A 21561-nucleotide genomic window follows, 5' to 3' on the forward strand; every position below is an offset into this window, starting at 1 on the left:
CCAATTGTTTCAGTACCATTTGTTGAAAGATATCCTTGCTCCATTGAATTGCCTTTTTGCTCCTTTGTCATGGATCAGTTGACTATATTTGTGGGGGTCTATTTATGGGCTCTCTATTCAGTTCCATTGATCTATGTGTCTATTCTTTCACCAATACCACACTGTAGTCATTACTACAGCTTTATAGTAAATCTTGAAGTTGGGGAGCATCACTCCTCCAACATTGTTCTTCATTGTCGTGCTGTCTATTCTAGGTCATTTGCCTTTTCTTATAAATTGTAGAATCAGTTTGTCAATGTTCACAAAATAGATTGCTGGGATTTTGATTGGGATTGTAGAACCTTTAGATCAAGTTGGAAAGAATCAACATCTTGACAATATTGAACTTTCCAATCCATGAACATTGATTATCTTTCCATTTATTTGAGATCTTCTGTTTTTGCATATAGCTCTTGTACATATTTTGCTAGATTTGTACCTAAGTATTTCTTTCCTAAGTATTGTAAATGGTATTGTGTTTTAATTTTAAATTCCAATTATTCATTGCTAGTATATAAGAAAGTAATTGACTTTTGTATATTGACCTCATTTCCTGCAACCTTGCTATAATCATTTATTATTTCCAGGAGTTTTTTGTTGATTTTTTTGGAGTTTTCCATAGAGACAAACATGTCATCTGCAAACAAAGATGGTTTTATTTCTTCCTTCCCAATCTGTATACGTTTTATTTCCTTTTTTGTCTTATTGTACTAGCCAGGACTTCCAGCACAATGACAAATTGGGGTGATAAGAGGAGACATTTTTGTCTTCTTCCTTATCTTAAGGGGAAAGCATCCAGTTTCTCACCATTAAGTATAATGTTAGGGTAGGTTTTTTGTAGATATTCTTACCAAGTTGAAGAGTTTCCCTCTATTTCTAGTTTGCTGAGAGTTTTTATATGAATGGGTGTTGGACCTTGTCAGATGCTTTTTCTACATCCATTAATATAATCACGTAAGTTTTCTTCTTTACCCTCTTGATGTGGTTGATTGCATAAACTGATTTTTAATTGTTGAACCAATCTTACCTACCTGGAACAAATTCCACTTGGTCATGATGTATAATTCTTTTAAATGCATGGTTTAATTCAATTTGTTTCTATTTTGTTTAGGAATTTTACAATTATTTTGGTGAGAGATACTGGTCTAGAGTTTCTCTTTCTTATAATGTCTTCATCTGGTTGAGGTATTAGGATAATGCTGGCTTCAAAGAATGCGTTCTGAAATATTTCCTCTGCTTCGACTTTCTAGAGAGATTGTATCATTTCTTCCTTAAATATGTGGTAGAATTCACCAGTGAAACCATCTGGACCTGGTGCTTTATGTTTTGGAAGTTTATTAATTATTGATTCAATTTTTAAAGATAGATAGAAGGCTTATTCAGACTATTTCTCCTTATGTGAGTTCTGGTATAGTTTGAGTCTTTCAAGGAATTAGTCTATTTCATCTAAACTTGTAGGCATACAGTTGTTCATAATATTCATTTATTTGCTTTTTATGTCCACGAGATCAGTAATAATGACCCTTTATTCTTTTCTTATATTAGTAATTTGTGTTCTCTCTCTTATTTTTCTTTGTTAGCTGGCTAGAGGTTTATTAAATTTATTGATCTTCTCCAAGAAGTAGCTTTTGAACTAGTTTTGAACTCTTCTCCCCTTAGCATGACTTGTAATTTTTGGTTGAGAAGTTCTTATTGAGGTTCTTATTTGGGTAGTAAGAACATTTAGTGTGAGACTTTGTGTTAATTTGGCTAGGAGTTGGGCTGTGTTTGATGTTTGCCATGTGTTAGAGTCTCCAATTTCCATTAGTATACGTGTTTGTGTCTCCCTTTTTGTCACTGGTTTCCCTAGAAACGCATTCTTGTGTAGCTTGCAGCTCTTTCAGCTGTAATCCACTGTTTTCTGGATGCCTGATGATGTGGGGGTCAGGTGATGGGCAGTGGAAGTGTTCTATTATTCTGTGATTAAGCCTTGGTCTTTTAGTAATCCCCATACTACGACCTTCACAGTGTTTCTGAACTTTTTGTTTTCCCCTGAGGTGAGACAGGAAGGCTAGAGGGGCCTGGAGTTGGGTAATTTCTCTTTCTCCACATTGGCTAAGGCTCTGATAAAATCTTTTCCCTTGCGGTGCAGGTCTTTGTCATGGTGAACACTCTGGAACTCTAGTTCAAAATAATTAACTTTTCCCCTAACCCTGTCAGAAGCACAAAAATTTTTCTTGGCTTTTTACCATGAGAAGACTTGGTGGGATCCTTGAAGGTAAAACCTACAAAAATATGGGCGGTCCTTAAGACTGTGGCCCCAGGAGTTTCTCACTCTCACACTGGCCTAAACTCTACTTCCAACAATTCTTCCAGGTTACCCATTAAGTGTTTCCTCCAGTTTATGGCTCTTGCAGTTTCTGCTCCCAATAAGCAGATCTTAGTTTTGAGTTCCTGTATTCACCTGTCTTTCCAGTTTTGTGGGTGATGGCTTTCCCTGTGACATCTATTCTCTGATAGGTCCAGCAAAAGTCACTGACATTCAGTTTGTTCAGCTTACATATTAGAGCTGAAACTAGAAGGCCTTCCTATTTTTAAAAATTCCATCATTTTAAAGATCAGGAAACTGAGGCTCACTGTGGTAAGATGAGTAGCTAGAGTTGTCTAACTCCTAAGCCAGTGTTCTTGGCTTCACAGCCTGCTCCTGTTTCCTGGTAATACATCTCACAGAACCAGCCCGGGGAATACTCCCAGACAAAGCAGATGGCAGAGTAGGAGGGTGTGCTAAGGCAGGGTAAACAGGTGTGATGTTTGAAAAAACAATACATCAAAATCTCCTAACAGAGAATGTAAATTAATGAGGGGGGTGTATTCATTTTAGCTTTACAAAAGCATTCAGAAAAGGACTCTTTTATTAGTAAACTGCTTTTACAGTGTATGATTAAATTTGCACAAATGTTATATACAAGTCATATCCCTTGAATGTATTCAGAGTCAACTGATGGTACTGAACACTCACTGTGTATCTAGAAATTCTCACAGGAAAATATTCTGAATCACAAGTCTGGGAGATGGGCTCTTATCTGCAGTATTTGCATTTTGCAGATTACGAAACCGTGATTCAGAGATATTGAAGGAGCTGATCCTTGATATGAGAGAAAATAACTAGTGAGGTTGGATTCTTGTCTCTTCTCTGCAACTAATTAGTGATATGACCTTGACCAAGTTATTTAATCTCTCTGAACTATATTTCACAAAGGGAAGAAAAAAATTATTATCTCCCAGGATAACTTAGATAATGTACAAAAAGCACTTATTACAACTATAATAAGATGTAATAGTTATATATAAATTTATATATAGTATTTCATATATAAGTATATTATTATAGTGATATAATTGTTATTATTACTATGGAGTAACTATTATTATAGTAATTATAATTAAGTTATATATAATAATATACTACTAATATACTGGTGGAAGTTACAATATCAAATCATGGAAATAAACTTCACTATATGGCCCCTTATAGAAAAGAGCCAGTGAGAGGACCTTCAAGATGGCAGAGGAGTAAGACGTGGAGATCACCTTCCTCCCCAGAAATACATCAAAAATACATCTACATGTGGAACAACTCCTACAGAACACCTACTGAATGCTGGCAGAAGATGTCAGACTTCCCAAAAAGCAAGAAACTCCCCACATACCTGGCCGTGTGGCTGACAGGGTCTTGGTGCTCCAGCCAGGTGTCAGGCCTGAGCCTTTGAGGTGGGATGGTCAAGTCCAGGACATTGGACAACCAGAGACCTCCTGGTCCCACGTAATACCAGTCGGTGACAGCCCTCCCCAGAGATATCCATCTCAAAGTTAAGACCCAGCTCCACTTAACGCCCAGCAAGTTCCAGTGCTGGACACCTCATGTCAAACAACTAGCAAGACAGGAACACAACCACACCCATTAGCAGAGAGGCTGCCTAAAATCATAATAAGTTCACAGACACCCCAAAACACATCACTAGACGTGGTCCTGCCCACCAGAAAGACAAGATCCAGCCTCATCCACCAGAACACAGGCACTAGTGCCCTCCACCAGGAAGCCTACACAACCCACTGAACCAACCTTAGCCACTGGGGGCAGACACCAAAAACAATGGGAACTACAAACCTGCAGCCTGCAAAAAAGAGACCCCAAACACAGTAAGTTAAGCAAAATGAGAAGACAGAGAAACACACAGCAGACAAAGGAGCAAAGTAAAAACCCACCAGACCAAACAAATGAAGAGGAAATAAGCCGTCTACCTGAAAAAGAATTCAGAATAATGATAGTAAAGATGATCCAAAATCTTGGAAATAGAATACAGAAAATACAAGAAACGTTTAACAAGGACCTAGAAGAACTAAAGAACAAACAAACAATGATGAACAACACAATAAATGAAATTAAAAATTCTCTAGGACTTCCCTGGTGGCACAGTGGTTGAGAGTCCACCTGCTGATGCAGGGGACACGGGTTCGTGCCCCGGTCCGGGAAGATCCCACATGCCGCAGAGTGGCTAGGCCCGTGAGCCATGGCCGCTGAGCCTGCGCGTCCGGAGCCTGCACTCCACAATGGGAGAGGCCACAACAGTGAGAGGCCCACATAATGCCAAAAAAAAAAAAAATTCTCTAGAAGGAATCAATAGCAGAATACCTGAGGCAGAAGAACGGATAAGTGACCTGAAAGATAAAATAGTGAAAATAACTACTGCAGAAGAGAATAAAGAAAAAAGAATGAAAAGAATTGAGGGCAGAGGGGAGACCTTCAAGATGGCAGAGGAGTAAGTCATGGAGATCACCTTCCTCCCCACAAATACATCAGAAATACATCTACATGTGGAACAACTCCTACACAACATGTACTGAGTGCTGGCAGAAGACCTCAGACTTCCCAAAAGGCAAGAAACTCCCCACATACCTGGGTAGGGCAAAAGAAAAAAGAATAAACAGAGAGAAAAGGATAAGAATGGGACCTGCACCAGTGGGAGGGAGCTGTGAAGGAGGAAAGGTTTCCATACACTAGGAAGCCCCTTCACTGGCAGAGATGGTGGGTGGTGGTGGGGAAGCTTCAGAGCCATGGAGGAGAGCACAGCAGTAGGGGTGCAGAGGGCAAAGTGGAGAGATTCCTGCACAGAGGATCTGTACCGACGAGCACTCACCAGCCTGAGAGGCTTGTCTGCTCACCTGCCAGGGTGGGTGGGGGCTGGGAGCTGAGGCTCGGTCTTCGGAAGTCAGATCCCAGGGAGAGGACTGGGGTTGGCTGCGTGAACACAGCCTGAAGGGGGCTAGTGCACCATAGGTAGCCGGGAGGGAGTCTGGGAAAAAGTCTGAAACTGCCTAAGAGGCAAGAGACCATTGTTTTAGCGTGCGTGAGGAGAGGGGATTCAGAGCACCGCCTAAATGAGCTTCAGAGATGGGCACGATCTGCGGCTATCAGTGCAGACAACAGACATGGGCATGAGATGCTAAGGCTGATGCTGCAGCCACCAAGAAGCCTGTGTGCAAGCACAGGTCACTATCCACACTTTCCCACCCGAGAGCCTGTGCAGCCTGCCACTGCCAGGGTCCCATGATCCAGTGACAACTTCCCCGAGAGAACACATGGCGCACCGCATGCTGTTGCTACGTCATGCCGGCCTCTGCCACTCACCCCACATTCCATACCCCTCCCTTCCCCAGGCCTGAGTAAGCCAGAGCCCCCTAATCAGCTGCTAATTTAACACCGTCCTGTCTGTGGGGGAACAGATGCCCTCAGGCAAGCTACATACAGAAGCCGGGCCAATCCAAAGCTGAATCCCAGGAGCTGTGCAAACAAAGGAGAGAAAGGGAAATTTCCTCCAACAGCCTCAGGAGCAGCAGATTAAATCTTCACAATCAACTTGATGTACTCTGCATCTGTGGAATACCTGAATAGACGATGAATCATACCAAAATTGAGGTGGTGGACTTTGGGAGCAACTGTAGACTTGGGGTTTGCTGTATGTGACTGACTGGTTTCTGGTTTTAGGTTTATGTTAGTTAGTATTTAGAGTTTATTATCTTTGGTAGATTTATTTATTGATTTGGTTACTCTCTTCCTTTTTAAAAATATATAGATATACATTTTTTTTCCTTTTTCTCTTTTTCTGAGTGTGTATGTGTATGCTTCTTTGTGTGATATTGTCTATATAGCTTTGCTTCTACCATTTGTCCTAGGGTTCTGCCTGTCCTTGTTTTTTTGATAGATTTTAGTGCTTGTTATCATTGGTGGATTTGTTTTTTGGCCTGGTTGTTCTCTTCTTTCTTTCTTTCTTTTTTCTTTCTTTTATTACCTTTTAAGTTTTTAATATTTTTTTAATAATGTTTTGTTTTTATTTTATTTTATTCTTTCTTTCTTTCATATTTTCTCCCTTTTCATCTGAGCCATGTGGCTGACAGGGTCTTGATGTTCTGGCTGGGTGTCATGTCTGTGCCTCTGAGGTAGGAGAGCTGAGTTCAGGACATTGGACCACCAGACACCTCCTGGTTCCATGTAATATCAAACAGTGAAAGCTCTCCCAGAGATCACCATCTCAATGTTACGACACAGCTCCACTCAACAACCAGCAAACTACAGTGCTGGACACCCTATCCTACAAAACTAGCAAGACAGGAACACAACCACACCCATTAGCAAAGAGGCTGACTAAAATCATAAGTTCACAGACACCACAAAACTAACAACCAGACGTGGTCTTGCCCACCAGAAAGACAAGATCCAGCCTCATCCACCAGAACACAGGCACTGGTCCCCTCCACCAGGAAGCCTACACAACCCACTGAACCAACCTTAGCCACTGGGGGCAGACACCAAAAACAATGGGAACTACAAACCTGCAGCCTGTGAAAAGGAGACCACAAACACAGTAAGTTAAGCAAAATGAGAAGACAGAGAAATACGCAGCAAACGAAGGAGCAAAGTAAAAACCCACCAGACCAAACAAAGAGGAAATAGGCAGTCTACCTGAAAAAGAATTCAGAGTAATGATAGTAAAGATATCCAAAATATTGGAAGTAGAATGGAGAAAATACAAGGAACGTTTAACAAGGACTTAGAAGAAGTAAAGAGCAAACAAACAATAATGAACAACACAATAAATGAAATTAAAAATTCTCTAGAATGAATCAATAGCAGAATAACTGAGCCAGAGGAACGGATAAGTGACCTGGAAGATAAAATAGTGGAAATTACTGCAGAGCAGAATAAACAAAAAAGAATGAAAAGAATTGAGGACAGTCTCAGATGCCTCTGGGACAACATTAAATGCACCAACATTTGAATTATCGGGGTCCTAAAAGAAGAAGAGAAAAAGAAAGGAACTGAGAAAATATTTGAAGAGATTACCTTTGAAAACTTCCCTGACATGGGAGAGGAAATAGTCAAGTCCAGGAAGCACAGAGAGTCCCATACAGGATAAATCTAAGGAGAAACATGCCAAGACACATATTAATCAAACTATCAAAAATTAAATACAAAGAAAAAATATTAAAAGCAGCAAGGGAAAAGCAACAAATAACACACAAGGGAATCTCCATAAGGTTAACAGCTGATCTTTCAGCAGAAACTGCAAGGTATAAGGGAGTGGCAGGACATATTTTAAATGATGAAAGGCAAGAAACTACAACCAAGATTACCCAGAAAGGTTGTTATTCAGATTTGACAGAGAAATTAAAACATTTACAGACAAGCCAAAGCTAAGAGAATTCATCATCACCAAAACAGCTTTACAACAAATGCTAAAGGAATTTCTCTAGGCAGGAAACACAAGAGAGGGAAAAGACCTACAGTAACAAACCCAAAACAATTAAGAATATGGTAATAGGAACATAAATATCATAATCACCTTAAATGTAAGTGGATTAAATGCTCCAACCAAAAGACACAGGCTTGCTGAATAGATACAAAAACAGGACCCGTATATATGCTGTCTATAAGAGACCCACTTCAGACCTAAGGACACATACAGACTGAAAGTGAGGGGATGGAAAATGTTATTCCATGCAAATGGAAAGCAGAAGAAAGCTGGAGTAGCAATTCTCATATCAGGCAAAATAGACTTTAAAATAAAGACTATTACAAGAGACAAAGAAGGACACTACATAATGATCAAGGGATCAATCCAAGAAGAAGATATAACAATGGTAAATATTTATGCACCCAACATAGGAGCACCTCAATACACAAGGCAAATACTAACAGCCATAAAAGGGAAAATCGACAGTAACACAATCATAGTAGGGGACTTTAATGTCCCACTTTCACCAATGGACTGATCATCCACAATGAAAATAAATAAGGAAACACAAGCTTTAAATGACACATTAAACAAGATGGACTTAATTGATATTTATAGGACATTCCATCCAAAAACAGCAGAATACAGTTTCTTCTCAAGTGCTCATGGGACATTCTCCATGATAGATCATATCTTGGGTCACAAATCAAGTGTTGGTAAATTTAAGAAAATTGAAATCATATCAAATATCTTTTCTGACTACAGCACCGTGAGACTAGATATCAATTACAGGAAAAAAACTGTAAAAAATACAAACATATGGAGGCTGAACAATACACTACTAATTAGCCAAGAGATCACTGAAGAAATCAAAGGGAAACAAAAATATACCTAGAAACAAATGACAATGAAAACATGATGACCCAAAACCTATGGGATGCAGCAAAAGCAGTTCTAAGAGGTAAGTTTATAGCAATACAATCCTACCTCAAGAAACAAGAAGAATATCAAATAAACAACCTAACATTACACCTAAAGCAATCAGAGAAAGAAGAACAAAAAACCCCCAAAATTAGCAGAAGGAAAGAAATCATAAAAATCAGATCAGAAATAAAGGAAAAAGAGGGGCTTACCTGGTGGTGCAGTGGTTGAGTGTCCATCTGCCGATGTAGGGGACACGGGTTCGTGCCCCGGTCCGGGAAGATCCCACATGCCGTGGAGTGGCTGGGCCCATGGGCCATGGCTGCTGAGCCTGTGCGTCCAGAGCCTGTGCTCTGCAACGGGAGAGGCCACGGCAGTGAGGGGCCCGCGTACCGCAAAAAAAAAAAAAGAAAGAAATAAAGGAAAAAGAAATTAAACAATAGCAAATATCAATAAAACTAAAAGCTGGTTCTTTGAGTAGATAAAAAAAAATTCATAAACCATTAGCCAGACTCATCAAGAAAAAAAGGGAAAAGACTCAAATCAGTAGAATTAGAAATGAAAAAGGAGGAGTAACAACTGACACTGCAGAAATACAGAGGATCATGAGAGATTACTAAAAGCAACTATATACCAATAAAATGGACAACCTGGAAGAAATGGACAAATTCTTAGAAATGCACAACCTTCTGAGACTGAACAAGGAAGAAATAGAAACTATAAACAGACCAATCACAAGCACTGACGTTGAAACTGTGATTAAAAATCTTCCAACAAGCAAAAGTCCAGGACCTGATGGCTTCACAGGTGAATTCTACCAAACATTTAGAGAACAGGTAACACCTATCCTTCTCAAACTCTTCCAAAATATGGCAGAGAGAGGAACACTCCCAAACTCATTCTACGAGGCCACCATCACCCTGATACCAAAACCAGAAAAAGATGTCACAAAAAAAGAAAATTACAGGCCAATGTCACTGATGAACATAGGTGCAAAAATCCTCAACAAAATACTAGCAAACAGAATCCAACAGCACATTAAAAGGATCATACACCATGATCAAGTGGGGTTTATCTCAGGAATGCAAGGATTCTTTAGTATAGGCAAATCAATCAATGTGATACACCAAATTAACAAACTGAAGGCTAAAAACCATATGATCATCTCAATAGATGCAGAAATAGCTTTTGAGAAAATTCAACAACGATTTATGATAAAAAACCCTGCAGAAAGTAGGCATAGAGGGAACTTACCTCAACCTAATAAAGGCCATATATGACAAACTCACAGCCAACATCATTCTCAATGGTGAAAAACTGAAACCATTTCCACTGAGATCAGGAACAAGACAATGTTGCCCACTCTCACCACTATTATTCAACATAGTTTTGGAAGTTTTAGCCAGAGCAGTCAGAAAAGAAAAAGAAATAAAAGGAATCCAAATTGGAAAAGAAGTAAAACTGTCACTGTTTGCAGATGACATAATACTATACATAGAGAATCTTAAAGATGCTACCAGAAAACTACTAACGCTAAACAATGAATTTGGTAAAGTAGCAGTTTACAAAATTAATGCACAGAAATCTCTTGCATTCTTATATACTAATGATAAGAAATCTGAAAGAGAATTTAAGGAAACACTCCCATTTACCACTGCACCAAAAGTATAAAATACCTAGGAATAAACCTACCTACGGAGACAAAAGACCTGTCTGCAGAAAACTGTAAGACACTGATGAAAGAAATTAAAGATGATACAACCAGATGGAGAGATAGTCCATGTTCTTGGATTGGAAGAATCAACATTGTGAAAATGACTATACTACCCAAAGCAATCTACAGATTCAGTGCAATCCCTTTCAAACTACTAATGGCATTTTTCACAGAACTAGAACAAAAATATGACAATTTGTATGGAAATACAAAAGACCCTGAAGAGCCAAAGCAATCTTGAGAAAGAAAAATGGAGCTGGAGGAATCAGGCTCCCTGACTTCAGACTACACTACAAAGTTACAGTAATCAAGACAGTATGGTACTGGCACAAAAACAGAAATATAGATCAATGGAACAGGATAGAAAGCCCAGAGATAAACCCATGCACATATGGTCACCTTATCATTGATAAAGGAGGCCAGAATATACAATGGAGAAAAGGCAGCCTCTTCAATAAGTGGTGTTGGGAAAACTGGACAGCTACATGTGAAAGAATGAATTTAGAACACTCCCTAACACCATACAGAAAAATAAACTCAAAATGGATTAAAGACCTAAATGTAAGACCAGACATTATAAAACTAGTAGAGGAAAACATAGGCAGAACACTCTATAATATAAATCACAGCAAGATCCTTTTGACCCACCTCCTAGAGAAATGGAAATAAAAACAAAAATAAACAAATGGGACCTAATGTAACTTAAAAGCTTTTGCATAGCAAAGGAAACCATAAACAAGACGAAAAGACAACCCTCAGAATAGGAGAAAATATTTGCAAATGAAGCAACTGACAAAGGATTCATCTCCAAAATATACAAGCAGCTCATGAAGCTCAATATCAAAAAAACAAACAACCCAATCCAAAAATGGGCAGAAGACCTAAATGGACATTTCTCCAAAGAAGATATACAGGTTGCCAACAAACACATGAAACGATGCTCAACATCACTAGTCATTAGAGAAATGCAAATGAAACTACAATGAAGTATCACCTCTCAACGGTCAGAATGGCCATCAACAAAAAATCTGCAAAGAGTAAATGCTGGAGAGGGTGTGGAGAAAAGGGAACCCTCTTGCACTGTTGGTAGGAATGTAAATTGATACAGCCACTATGGAGAACAGTATGGAGGTTCCTTAGAAAACTGAAAATAGAACTACCATACGACACAGCAATCCCACTACTGGGCATATACCCTGAGAAAACCATAATTCAAAAAGAGTCATGTACCACAATGTTCATTGCAGTACTACTTACAATAGCCAGGACATGGAAGCAACCAAAGTGTCCATCAACAGATGAATGGATAAAGAAGATGTGGCACATATATACAATGGAGTATTACTCAGCCATAAAAAGAAACGAAACTGAGTTATTTGTAGTGAGGTGGATGGACCTAGGGTCTGTCATACAGAGTGAAGTAAGTCAGAAAGAGAAAAAGAAATATTGTATGCTAACACATATATATGGAATCTAAAAAAAAAAAGAAAAGGTACTGAAGAAACTAGGGGCAGGACAGGAATAAAGATATAGACATAGAGAATGGACTTGAGGACATAGGGAGGGGGAAGGGTAAGCTGGGACAGAGTGAGAGAGTGGCATGGACCTATATACACTACCAAATGTAAAATAGATAGCTAGTGGGAAGCAGCTGCATAGCACAGGGAGATCAGCTCAGTGCTTTGTGACCACCTAGAGGGTTGGAATAGGGAGGGTGGGAGGGAGACACAAGAGGGAGGGGATATGGGGATATATGTATACATATAGCTGATTCACTTTGCTATACAGCAGAAACTAACACAACATTGTAAAGCATTTATATCCAATAAAGATGTTAAAAAAAGATGTAAAAATTTTAAAAAAGAAAAAGAAAAGAGCCAGGAACCTCATGAACATGTTCAAAGCTCTAGCAGGTCCTACATAATCTTAAATGAGAAGAGAAACAAGTTAAAAGTTAGGTTATGTTTGGATGATAAGGCTATTTAGGTCAGCTTTTGTGGAAACATGTTCAGCAAATTCCATCCCAAAGATATTAAACTGAGCAGTGTATTAAGTTCAGGTTTTTGGATCCTGTTCATGCAGAGCACAATAAAAAAGCTGGAAACCAGTGCTGGAATCAGCTACTTGTGCTCTGGGAACCATTTCCAGGCCCAGTGTTTGCAGATGTCACCAAGAGTTCCTGAAATGGCTGAGTTCTGATGTTGGCTCTTGTAGTGAACCTACAAGTAGGATGTACAGCATGGGGCAAAGTCAAAGCCGCAGCATGGGGAAAGCTCAGACTCACGTGCTGGATCTCACCTTGAGCTAAAGATTGTCATCAGAGACATGCAGGGGAAGGGGGCTACACCACCTGTTCCTTTGGGGCAATACAGTAATAGATGGACAGATGGGCAAAGAAGTAGAATATACTCCACTGTATTTTCAGTTGTATCTATGAGCCAACCCAGAACAGTTCCAATGGCTCCACAGCTCCAATGAGACCCAAATCTGTCCTTGACCCTGAGGGCATCTTTAGACTCCTGGCTTTGTCAAAGTGTCAGACTGGGTCATCTTAAGAGATGCCACGATCACAGTCACCTGGTTACCTCCAAGGTATCCTTAGGACCACAGTGGCCCTCTGGGTAGCCATAAAATAGCACAGATGTGTGACAGAAGGACACAGGAACAGGAACCTCAGGGAGAAGTGGGGTGACTAACAGGGTCTAGTTTTGGGGTGGGGGGAGTGGAGAACAGTCAAAAGCAACGTCCCTGGAGAGACATTCTAGGCAGTACAACTGTGTAGTGAGCAACAGGAAACAACTTGGGCAGACCACTCCAGCTAATCAACAGTTGTAGCCTGAGCCACCAAGGGTCAGAACCTCCAATGGCAACAAGCCCTTCAAGGGACCTCTGACTCATGGGCAGGTGTATCTATGGTATAGCCAGTGTGTGAACTCCACATTGATGGACGCAGTGAAGAAAATTTGTCCAAGTGGAATATAGAGGGTGTTCATTTTAATTGACAAGGCAATGGTGACATGGCAGCACATGGATGCATTTGCTTAAAGAACAAACAAACCCCTCCCCCCAAGATTCCTCTTTCTAAATAAATGTTCAAAATTACCTAAATTTACATATTATAGGGAACTCAAAAGAATTCCTTTAGATCCCATGCTATGTAGGAAGTAATATTTATGATGGGTAAAAAGAAAATAAAATACTGGTCTAAGCCAGCCCTTCATATGTCACAGGCAAGTCTTCTTATACAACGACCAGTCCAAGACCCGAACCATGGAGAGTGTTAATTGAGGACCTTTCTCCTCTGCAACGTTTCTCCACTCAGGCCATACTCAGGTCTAAACCATTGGTTCTCAGCATGCGGTCCCAGGACCAGTAACATCAGTATCACTTGGGAACTTGTTCATGTGCAAATTATTTGGCCCCTATTGAATCAAAAACTCTGGGGGTGGGACCTGGGAATCTGACTGAAGGAGCCCGCCAGGTGATTCTGATGTGCCCTGAGATGTGAGCACCACTGCTCTCCACATTGCAGTAGCCTGGTCTCGGGTCCAACAAGCCCAGGGTATGACTCTGAGGCTATGAGATGGGAAGGCTTCAGTGGGCGTGCTTGGGTGGGATTGGTCTGTGACAACGGGATCCCGCTCTGTGTGGCCAAGGTCAGCGCAGTGTCTGCCTTATCACACTTCCTTGGATATGGAAACCATCAATGCCAAGACAGTTTATTGCTAATGAAACGAAGTTAGACAGACTCAGTCTTTTGTTTCTGCCATTCCTAATCCTCCTGTCCTGGGCCACTGGCAGAAGTAGTTCATGCCCAAAAGGAAAATTGGGTTACTTAAACCAGGGTTTCTCAATCTTGGCACTATTGACATTTTTGTCATGAGGAGCTGTCCTGTGCATTTTCAGCGGCATCCCTGGCCTCTACCCACTACATTCCAGTAGCAGCTCCTATCCCCCCTCCCCTCCCGCTAAGACGTGACCATCACAAATGTTTCCAGATGTTGCTTCCGAGAGCAAAACTGTACTGGGTTGAGAGCCACCAACTGAAACCAAACCATTTCCTTCAAAGTGGTGACAAAGGAGGGATGTGGTGGGAAGAGGAGCAGGTTTCCAGCGGCCCCCGGGGTGACTCACGTTGTCGGAATGACCATGCTTCTGTCTCCACTGCACCAGCACTATCTGGGCGATGACCAGGGCACAGAGGAAGATCAAGACCATCTCCACGTGCACGGACTCATGGCCGTGCAGCCTGTACATCCTCTCCTGCCGCAGGCTGGAACCAGCAAAGGAGGTCAGCTGAAAAAGCCCTCAACTCTTGCACATTTAGCAGAACAAGAAAAATAGGTGGGATTCATAAGAAGCAACTGGGAATTTCAAATGTAGGGTTTTTGAAGCTTTGATTACAAAGTTTTCCAAAGTCCTTCTTGGTTCTTCCCTTTCCCCTGGGCTTGGGGAAGGGACAGCTGAAAGGAGGAGCCTGAGTTTGTCAGCAAAACCAATTCCTCTCAGCCCTTAGCTTTCCCGTGTGCTTTTGGCCTCAGCCTTGTCCTTTCAAGGAAAGTGATGGGGCCAAAAGCTCACTGATGGGCCCTGGGAAGACCTGGGTTCTAGCCCCTGATCTGCCACGTTGATCACCTTGGGAAAGTCACTTATTCTATTTGAGCCTCAGTTTCCTCATTTGCAAATCTCAAATGATGATCCCTCTGTACCTCACAGGATTGGTCTAAAACTGTAAAGCACATATATATTTTATTTGTACCTATATGAAGAATAATAATTGCTATTAGGTTGAATCATATGAAATTGCCATTTTTGAAAGTAAAAAAAAAGAACAGTCAAATATTGGTAATTTCAAGTAATTGCTAACATTCTCAAGTACAAGGATATCCTGCAGATGGTGCCTGTGAAGAGAATATTATCCGCGGGGCTACAGAAAACTCCTGGGTTGTATAAATCATTTTCATTATAAGGAGAAAGAAGAGGCCTAATTATTATCTTAGGCGCAAACATTCAGAGGATGGCTAAATGCTTCAGTGTTTAGTTGGACTCTTTAATTTTATACAATGGTAGAGAAAACCACTAAAATATTATGTCATCTGGTTTAACTTCCTACAGCAGAAGTGGTCTCTAAGGGAGTCTAGAGCAGAGGCTCTTGACCTGGTCTGTGAGTTGGAAATCACTGGGGAGCTTTTAAAAATCACAGTGCCCAGGCTGGACCCCAGATCAATGAAGTGAGCATTGCTGGGTGTTCTGGGCTGAACTGGGTCCCCTCAAAATTCATATGTTGAAGTCCTAACCCCGAGGACCTCGGAATGTGACTGTGTTTGGAGAGGGGGTCTTTAAGGAGGCAATTAAGGTAAATGAGGTTGTTAGGACGGGTCCTAATCCAACATGACTGGTGTCCTTATACGTGAGGACACAGACTCCCACAGGGAAGACACAAGGAGAAGGTGGCCACCTGCAAGCCAAGGAGGGAGGCTTTAGAAGAAATCAAAGCCTGCCGACCTCTGGATCTTAGACTTCTAGCCTCCAGTCTGTGAGAAAATAGATTTCTGTTGTTATAGCACTCAGTCTGTGGTGCTTTGCTATGGCAGCCTGAGCAAACTGATAGAGATTTCCAGAATGGGATCCAGGCATCAGTAATTTTTAAAGTTCCCTGTGTGATTTTAAGGTGCAGCCAAGATTGGGATTCACTGGCCTAGAGGAGAGAGCAGTCCGAGATCAAGATTAGGGAAAAGGGGGAAAAGTATGAATCTTGCCAATCAATTATTTTATAAATACTGGTTAGCATTATCTTTCACCCCAAGTGGGGAACCATCAGTCACAAAATCTCTTAGTGTCCACTTATGACTGGTCACAATATATATTTAGTTAGAGCACTGATCAAAAAGCACTCCAGGGTAACATTCTGGGACCTTTTAAAGGCACTTGTTGGGTACCTGGGTTGAGTCTTTGTCTTTACCAGCAATTCTACAGAGCTGCCTCAGTAAGAGCCCCATCCAAATCCCAGGGGTGCCCCCTGCTGGAGAATGCACAGAAATGAGCCCACAGACCCTCATAAATATTCCTGCTTGAGTTCAACTTTCCTGAGATGGAATCTGAGAATGTTAGTGCTGGGAGGTACCATAGATGTACTGAGACCCCTTCATTTATCAAAGGAAGAAGCTGAAATCCACATCAGGTAAGCAACCTGCATAAAATTACATGGCTATTAGTTTCTGTGTTGGAAGCTTAGCTTAGGAGCCGAGAATGATTTCTAGAAGCTCTTTTAAAAATATATTCACTCTTCTGAAGAAATGGGAAGTGCAAAAAAAATAAAAGGGTACAAGCACTTAGTTATAGTTTTTACAGCCCCAAATACCAAATAACTATTTAATATTTTCTGTAATGAGTGGACTTCAACTTAGGCCATGTAGATAGAAGAGTGAATTTATCATCAGTCTAAAAGAGGGCTTGCATAGATATCAAACAAAATATACTTTATGACATTAATCTATTTTGTGCATATACAGTAAAATGCATCTCAGATGGTTAACCTATGTGGAAGTACTTTGGAAAGTATAAAGTAGTGTACAAATGTAATAAACATTTCTACTTTGATTAGGAATACATTCATAATTGACAACCATAAAGCAAAAAAGGAGGAACATTTCACTTTTATTTCATTTGGTGCCCATAGGGGTCCAATGGTCCCACAGTAGGTGCCACAGCACAGGGGAAACAGCCTATAAAGAAAACCAGATGTGTCTTGTGCCTCAGAGGACAAGGACATACAAGGACATGTATTGAGGGACATACGCATTTGTGGGACTGCATGGAGCCTACTGCAGAAAACAGATGAAATCCCTGTGGCTTTGGTCTATACAATCACTGTGCACACATGGCCATGCTAACCCATCTTCTATCCTGGGAAATTTATAAATAAAATGATGGCTTCATTTAATTTCTCAAACTGTTAAGATGGAAGTCTAATTTTTAGTATACCAGCTATAAAAAAATACAAATCACTTACTTCCACTCATCATCTGCAGAAAGCTTTGTCTGAGAGATCTGAAAAACAGAAAAATTTTTCTTGTTTTCTTGTTTTTCTTCTCAAATTTTTCTTGTTTTCTTAGCTTGCATTTTACAACATTACATGAGAAACCCAAACCATGAAAAAGAGTGATGTTTCTTAGTACTGGAATAATTTAGGATGAAAGTGTTAATAAAATATTTGCTTATGGAACAAAAACACACATACACATACACACCCTAAACAAAACAGTAATCAGGTCACTATTAATAAATACTTGGTTCTTCTGTCTAAGGTCAGAGAACCAGATGAGGCCCCATTCCTGTGGTTTTGTCTGGCAATTCAGTCAAGGTTGTAGGGAGTGGCCTCCTAATGGGCAATGTTACCCTGGCTTCTGGTATATGATCTGTGAATTGGAGAACCTCTGAAAAACATCTGTTTTGCTGGTGTCTTAAATGATGCCAATGAGTAAATATCATCTCCAAGTTCAAGGTTTTAGAGTCAGAGCTGACCAGCTACTTGTTCGCAGCATTTTTGTGTCCTCCTGTTAATTTAATTTAAACCCTGACCCCAGGGAAGGGCGGTAATGTGGCCTTGCCCTTGCACACTGAGCAGGAGAGCATAGAGACCGTCCCCAGGAAGTGCTTTAGGCTGACCCACAGAGTGTTCCCACATGCTGCCTGCCTTCCGCTGGTCACTGCTAATCCACTACCTTGGGTCATTTGAAGCCTTTAAGGCCAATCTTCGAAAAGACATCATCGTATAACCTTCATGGAGAACACAGGCTGCTTAATCTCTAGTCCAGTAGCATCAAAAGCTAAAAATCCCTAATGATGGCAAAGAAGAGAAGGCAAATAAAGCATCTGTTACACAAATCTGACATTAACCAGCTTTTTTCCCCTTTGTTTTCTTCAAATGGAATAAACAATTCTGACAGATGGAAAGAAACAGCGCCATTCTTATTTCAGGCTAGGCTTTCTCTGACTTGAGGTCAACAGGTTCCGTAAAACACCTATGCCTTGGTCAGAGGCTGGAGAGGTTCCCTTGTAAGAGAGATGAAAGCTCCAGGTGATACAGCTAAGCAGAGGCTTGGGCAGTATCTGCACAATGCGAGGGCTGGCTGGATGATGCCAGGAGAGGAAGTGGGTGAGGCAGCAGGGGATGCTGGCAGCTTCTCCCGGGCTCTCTGCCCACTGGTGGTCCCACCAGGTGGTCCCTGATATCCAACTGGAGGTCACAGCACCTGGGCTCAAGGCTGCTTTCCAGGAGCAAAACCTTAGTGGCAACCCTCAGGGAAGAGCGGTACCCGAGTCCCCTCCTTTTGTCTGATAGGGCCCACTCGTCTGACATCTGCTTTGGGGGAGAAAACACTGGATGGGCTTGGAGCCCTGAGCCATGCAGCCACCCAGCACCACCCAGCACTAAACATCGAGCTGACTGGGGCTTTGGGTGACCCAGGGCACGTCACCAACCTGTGTTTGTCTCCATTTCCTTCTTAGAGACTGGAGATTGACGTAAAAGCTGCTCTTGTCTACTTCACTGGAGTACTGTGAGTATAAATAAGACAATAGATGAGAGTTTTGTAAGAAGGTGCTTCATCCAAGGGCCAATTATCTCAGTAAAAGTTGTAACCAAAGACCCCCTGGGTCCTTTTCCTTTTGCTATTCAAGATCTTTGGGTTCACAGTGCTTTTTGTTCAGATAACCTTAAAACAGGGAACTGGGTGTTTTGTTGAGAAGATAAATTCCCTTTGACTTTTACAAGCAATATAGCCCCGGGCATAAATGTGTAGCTATCTAACAGATTCTAAGCCCTTTTTTTTATTGAAGTATAGTTGATTTACCATATTATATTAGTTTCAGGTGTACAGCAGAGTGATTCAGTATTTTATAGATTATACTCCATTAAAAGTTATTACAAGATAATGCTATAATTCTCTGTGCTATACAGGATAACCTTGTTGCTTATCTATTTTATACATAGTAGTTTGTATCTCTTAATCCCACACCCCTAATTTGCCCTCCCACCTCCCTTTCCACTTGGGTAACCACTAGTTTGTTTTCTATATCTGTTAGTCTGTTTCTCAAGTCATTTTAAAAGAACTATGATAAATTATTCTACAGAAGACCAGGAAAGCTTAGGGAGTGGAAATTATAGCTGAAAAGATTTCTGCTAAATATTGGATATAGTTAAGAACTTCCTTAGATCAAGTGATATTGAAACAATATTCTTATTTCCTAGGGAACAAGCACACGATGATGATGATGGAAATGATAATGATATACTTAGGGACATCTCTTTCCTAGTAATAGTTCCCTATAGCACAATATTTTTTTCTAGGGTGGAATCTACTTTTGGACAATTTTTTTCTGGTATGTAAGCCCATCTGGGATCCTAAGAGGATTTATTTTGGAAATTGAAATGACACTAAGACTTATGCTTATCTGAAGGATAAGCATAAGGATAGCCAGGAAAATTCAGAAGAAGAGTAAAGACTTGGCTTCTCAGCCACTGAAATCTATAATACAGCCACAGAAATTAATTGAAAGCATTACTGGCCCAGGAAAAAGAAGACAGATGAGTGAACGAAACCCAGAGGCCAGGGACAGACCCAACTCCCTATGATAAGCAGTGAGAAATCAGTGAGAAAGAAATGGATTGTTCAATAAAGGGTGCTGAGACCCTTAGCTGGTCATTTGGGAAAAATGTAAAGCCGGATCCATACCCGGCTTCAGAAGGATCAAATATTTAAATGTAAAAAGGAAAATCTTAAAAGGGCTAGAAGTAAATATGGGTAAGTATTTGAATACTCACGCAGTGAAGAAGGCATTTCTAAGTATGACGTGGAGCCCAGAAATTGTAAAGTAAAAAAATCGATGAATTTTGAGGACATAAAAATCAAATACGTTAAAATCACTGATATTTGAAAGACAAATTAAACTGGAGAATATACAACATATGTGAAGGCAAGAAGTGAATAACTTGAATAGAAAAAGAGCTTTTGCAATTTAATCCAAAAGAGACAAAACATTTCCAAAGGGCAAGGCACATGAACAAGAACTTCATAAAAGAGGAAATACAAATGGCTCATTTATGAAAAGATGTTTCAACTCACTAGTAAAACCTTTGGAAAAGCCTTTGTGAAAGAAGACTGATTGTGCTGAAGACCCTTGGGAAGGCTGAGGGGTGGAGGGGTCCTAGCACTTCTGGAAGTGTGGGTGCAGCTGGGTGAAAACAGAAGGTTCGGTTAAGAGTGGTGGGAGGCTTTGTGTCCTTCTCCCCTGCACCCCACCCCTAGGGCAATTGGATGGGGCTCAGAGGCCCAGGAGCTGGGAGGGAGGGCGGAGGCACTGAAAGCCTGTGTCTGGAGGAGGGATCCCAGTCCCGTCCTCTATTAGGCCCCACGGGCATTGCCTTGCTCTACAAGGCCCTGTGCATCTCTAACCTGGAAACACAAAAACTTTTTTTTTGTCTTTTCTAACTCTTAAGAAAATATTTTGAAAGTTTTGTCGCTGGTTGAGTAGAAATTGACAGAAGAGGGCTGGTGTAGAGTGGAGGCCCTCAGGTGGGTTGAGGGAGAAGGGCGGAAATAAAGAACAGCCCCAGCCCTGGGAAATCAGAGATAGAGTTTTTAATTTGCCCACCCCCCAGGCCATCCGAAGCTGGTGTCTAAGCAGATGGGGTCCCCCTTGTAACCGCACTGCCTCTCTCCCTCCACTGCGGTGGGGTCGTTTGGAAGGAGCTAGGATCAGCCTGGAAATCCTAAGTCTGAGAAGTGAGGAGGTAAGGTGTGCGGCGGGGGCCCTTCCTACCCCGGGTCCTTGGGGCGTCTGATGGCACCAGCGCTCCTCCCTGGTTTCCGTGCTGCCGTGGGTTGAACTATGTCCCTCCACGCCACCCCCCCCCCAAAGATATGGCCAATTCTTAACCTCTGGTACCCATGACTTGATCTTATTTGGAAATAGAGTCTTTGCAGATGTGATCAAGTTAAGGATCTTGGGATGGGATCATCCAGGATTTACAGTGGGCCTTAAAGCCAACGGCTGGTGTCCGTATAAGAGAAAGTCAGAGGGAGATTTGACACCCAGAGACACATAAGCACA

General features: G+C 41.2%; 1 protein-coding gene across 1 annotated transcript in view; it reads right to left on the reverse strand.

Annotated features, from left to right (window-relative positions):
- The window catches only part of RNF175 (ring finger protein 175), a 62198-nt gene extending 47311 nt beyond the window's left edge, over positions 1-14887 (reverse strand). Inside the window, 1 exon segment of the mRNA XM_012535759.3 lies at positions 14581-14887. Coding sequence (XP_012391213.2) covers positions 14581-14703 — 123 coding nt within the window. The 5' untranslated portion in view covers positions 14704-14887.
- Positions 14888-21561: the final 6674 nt, after the last annotated feature.

This window comes from Orcinus orca, chromosome 4 (genome assembly GCF_937001465.1).
Source record: "Orcinus orca chromosome 4, mOrcOrc1.1, whole genome shotgun sequence".
Taxonomy (NCBI): domain Eukaryota; kingdom Metazoa; phylum Chordata; class Mammalia; order Artiodactyla; family Delphinidae; genus Orcinus; species Orcinus orca.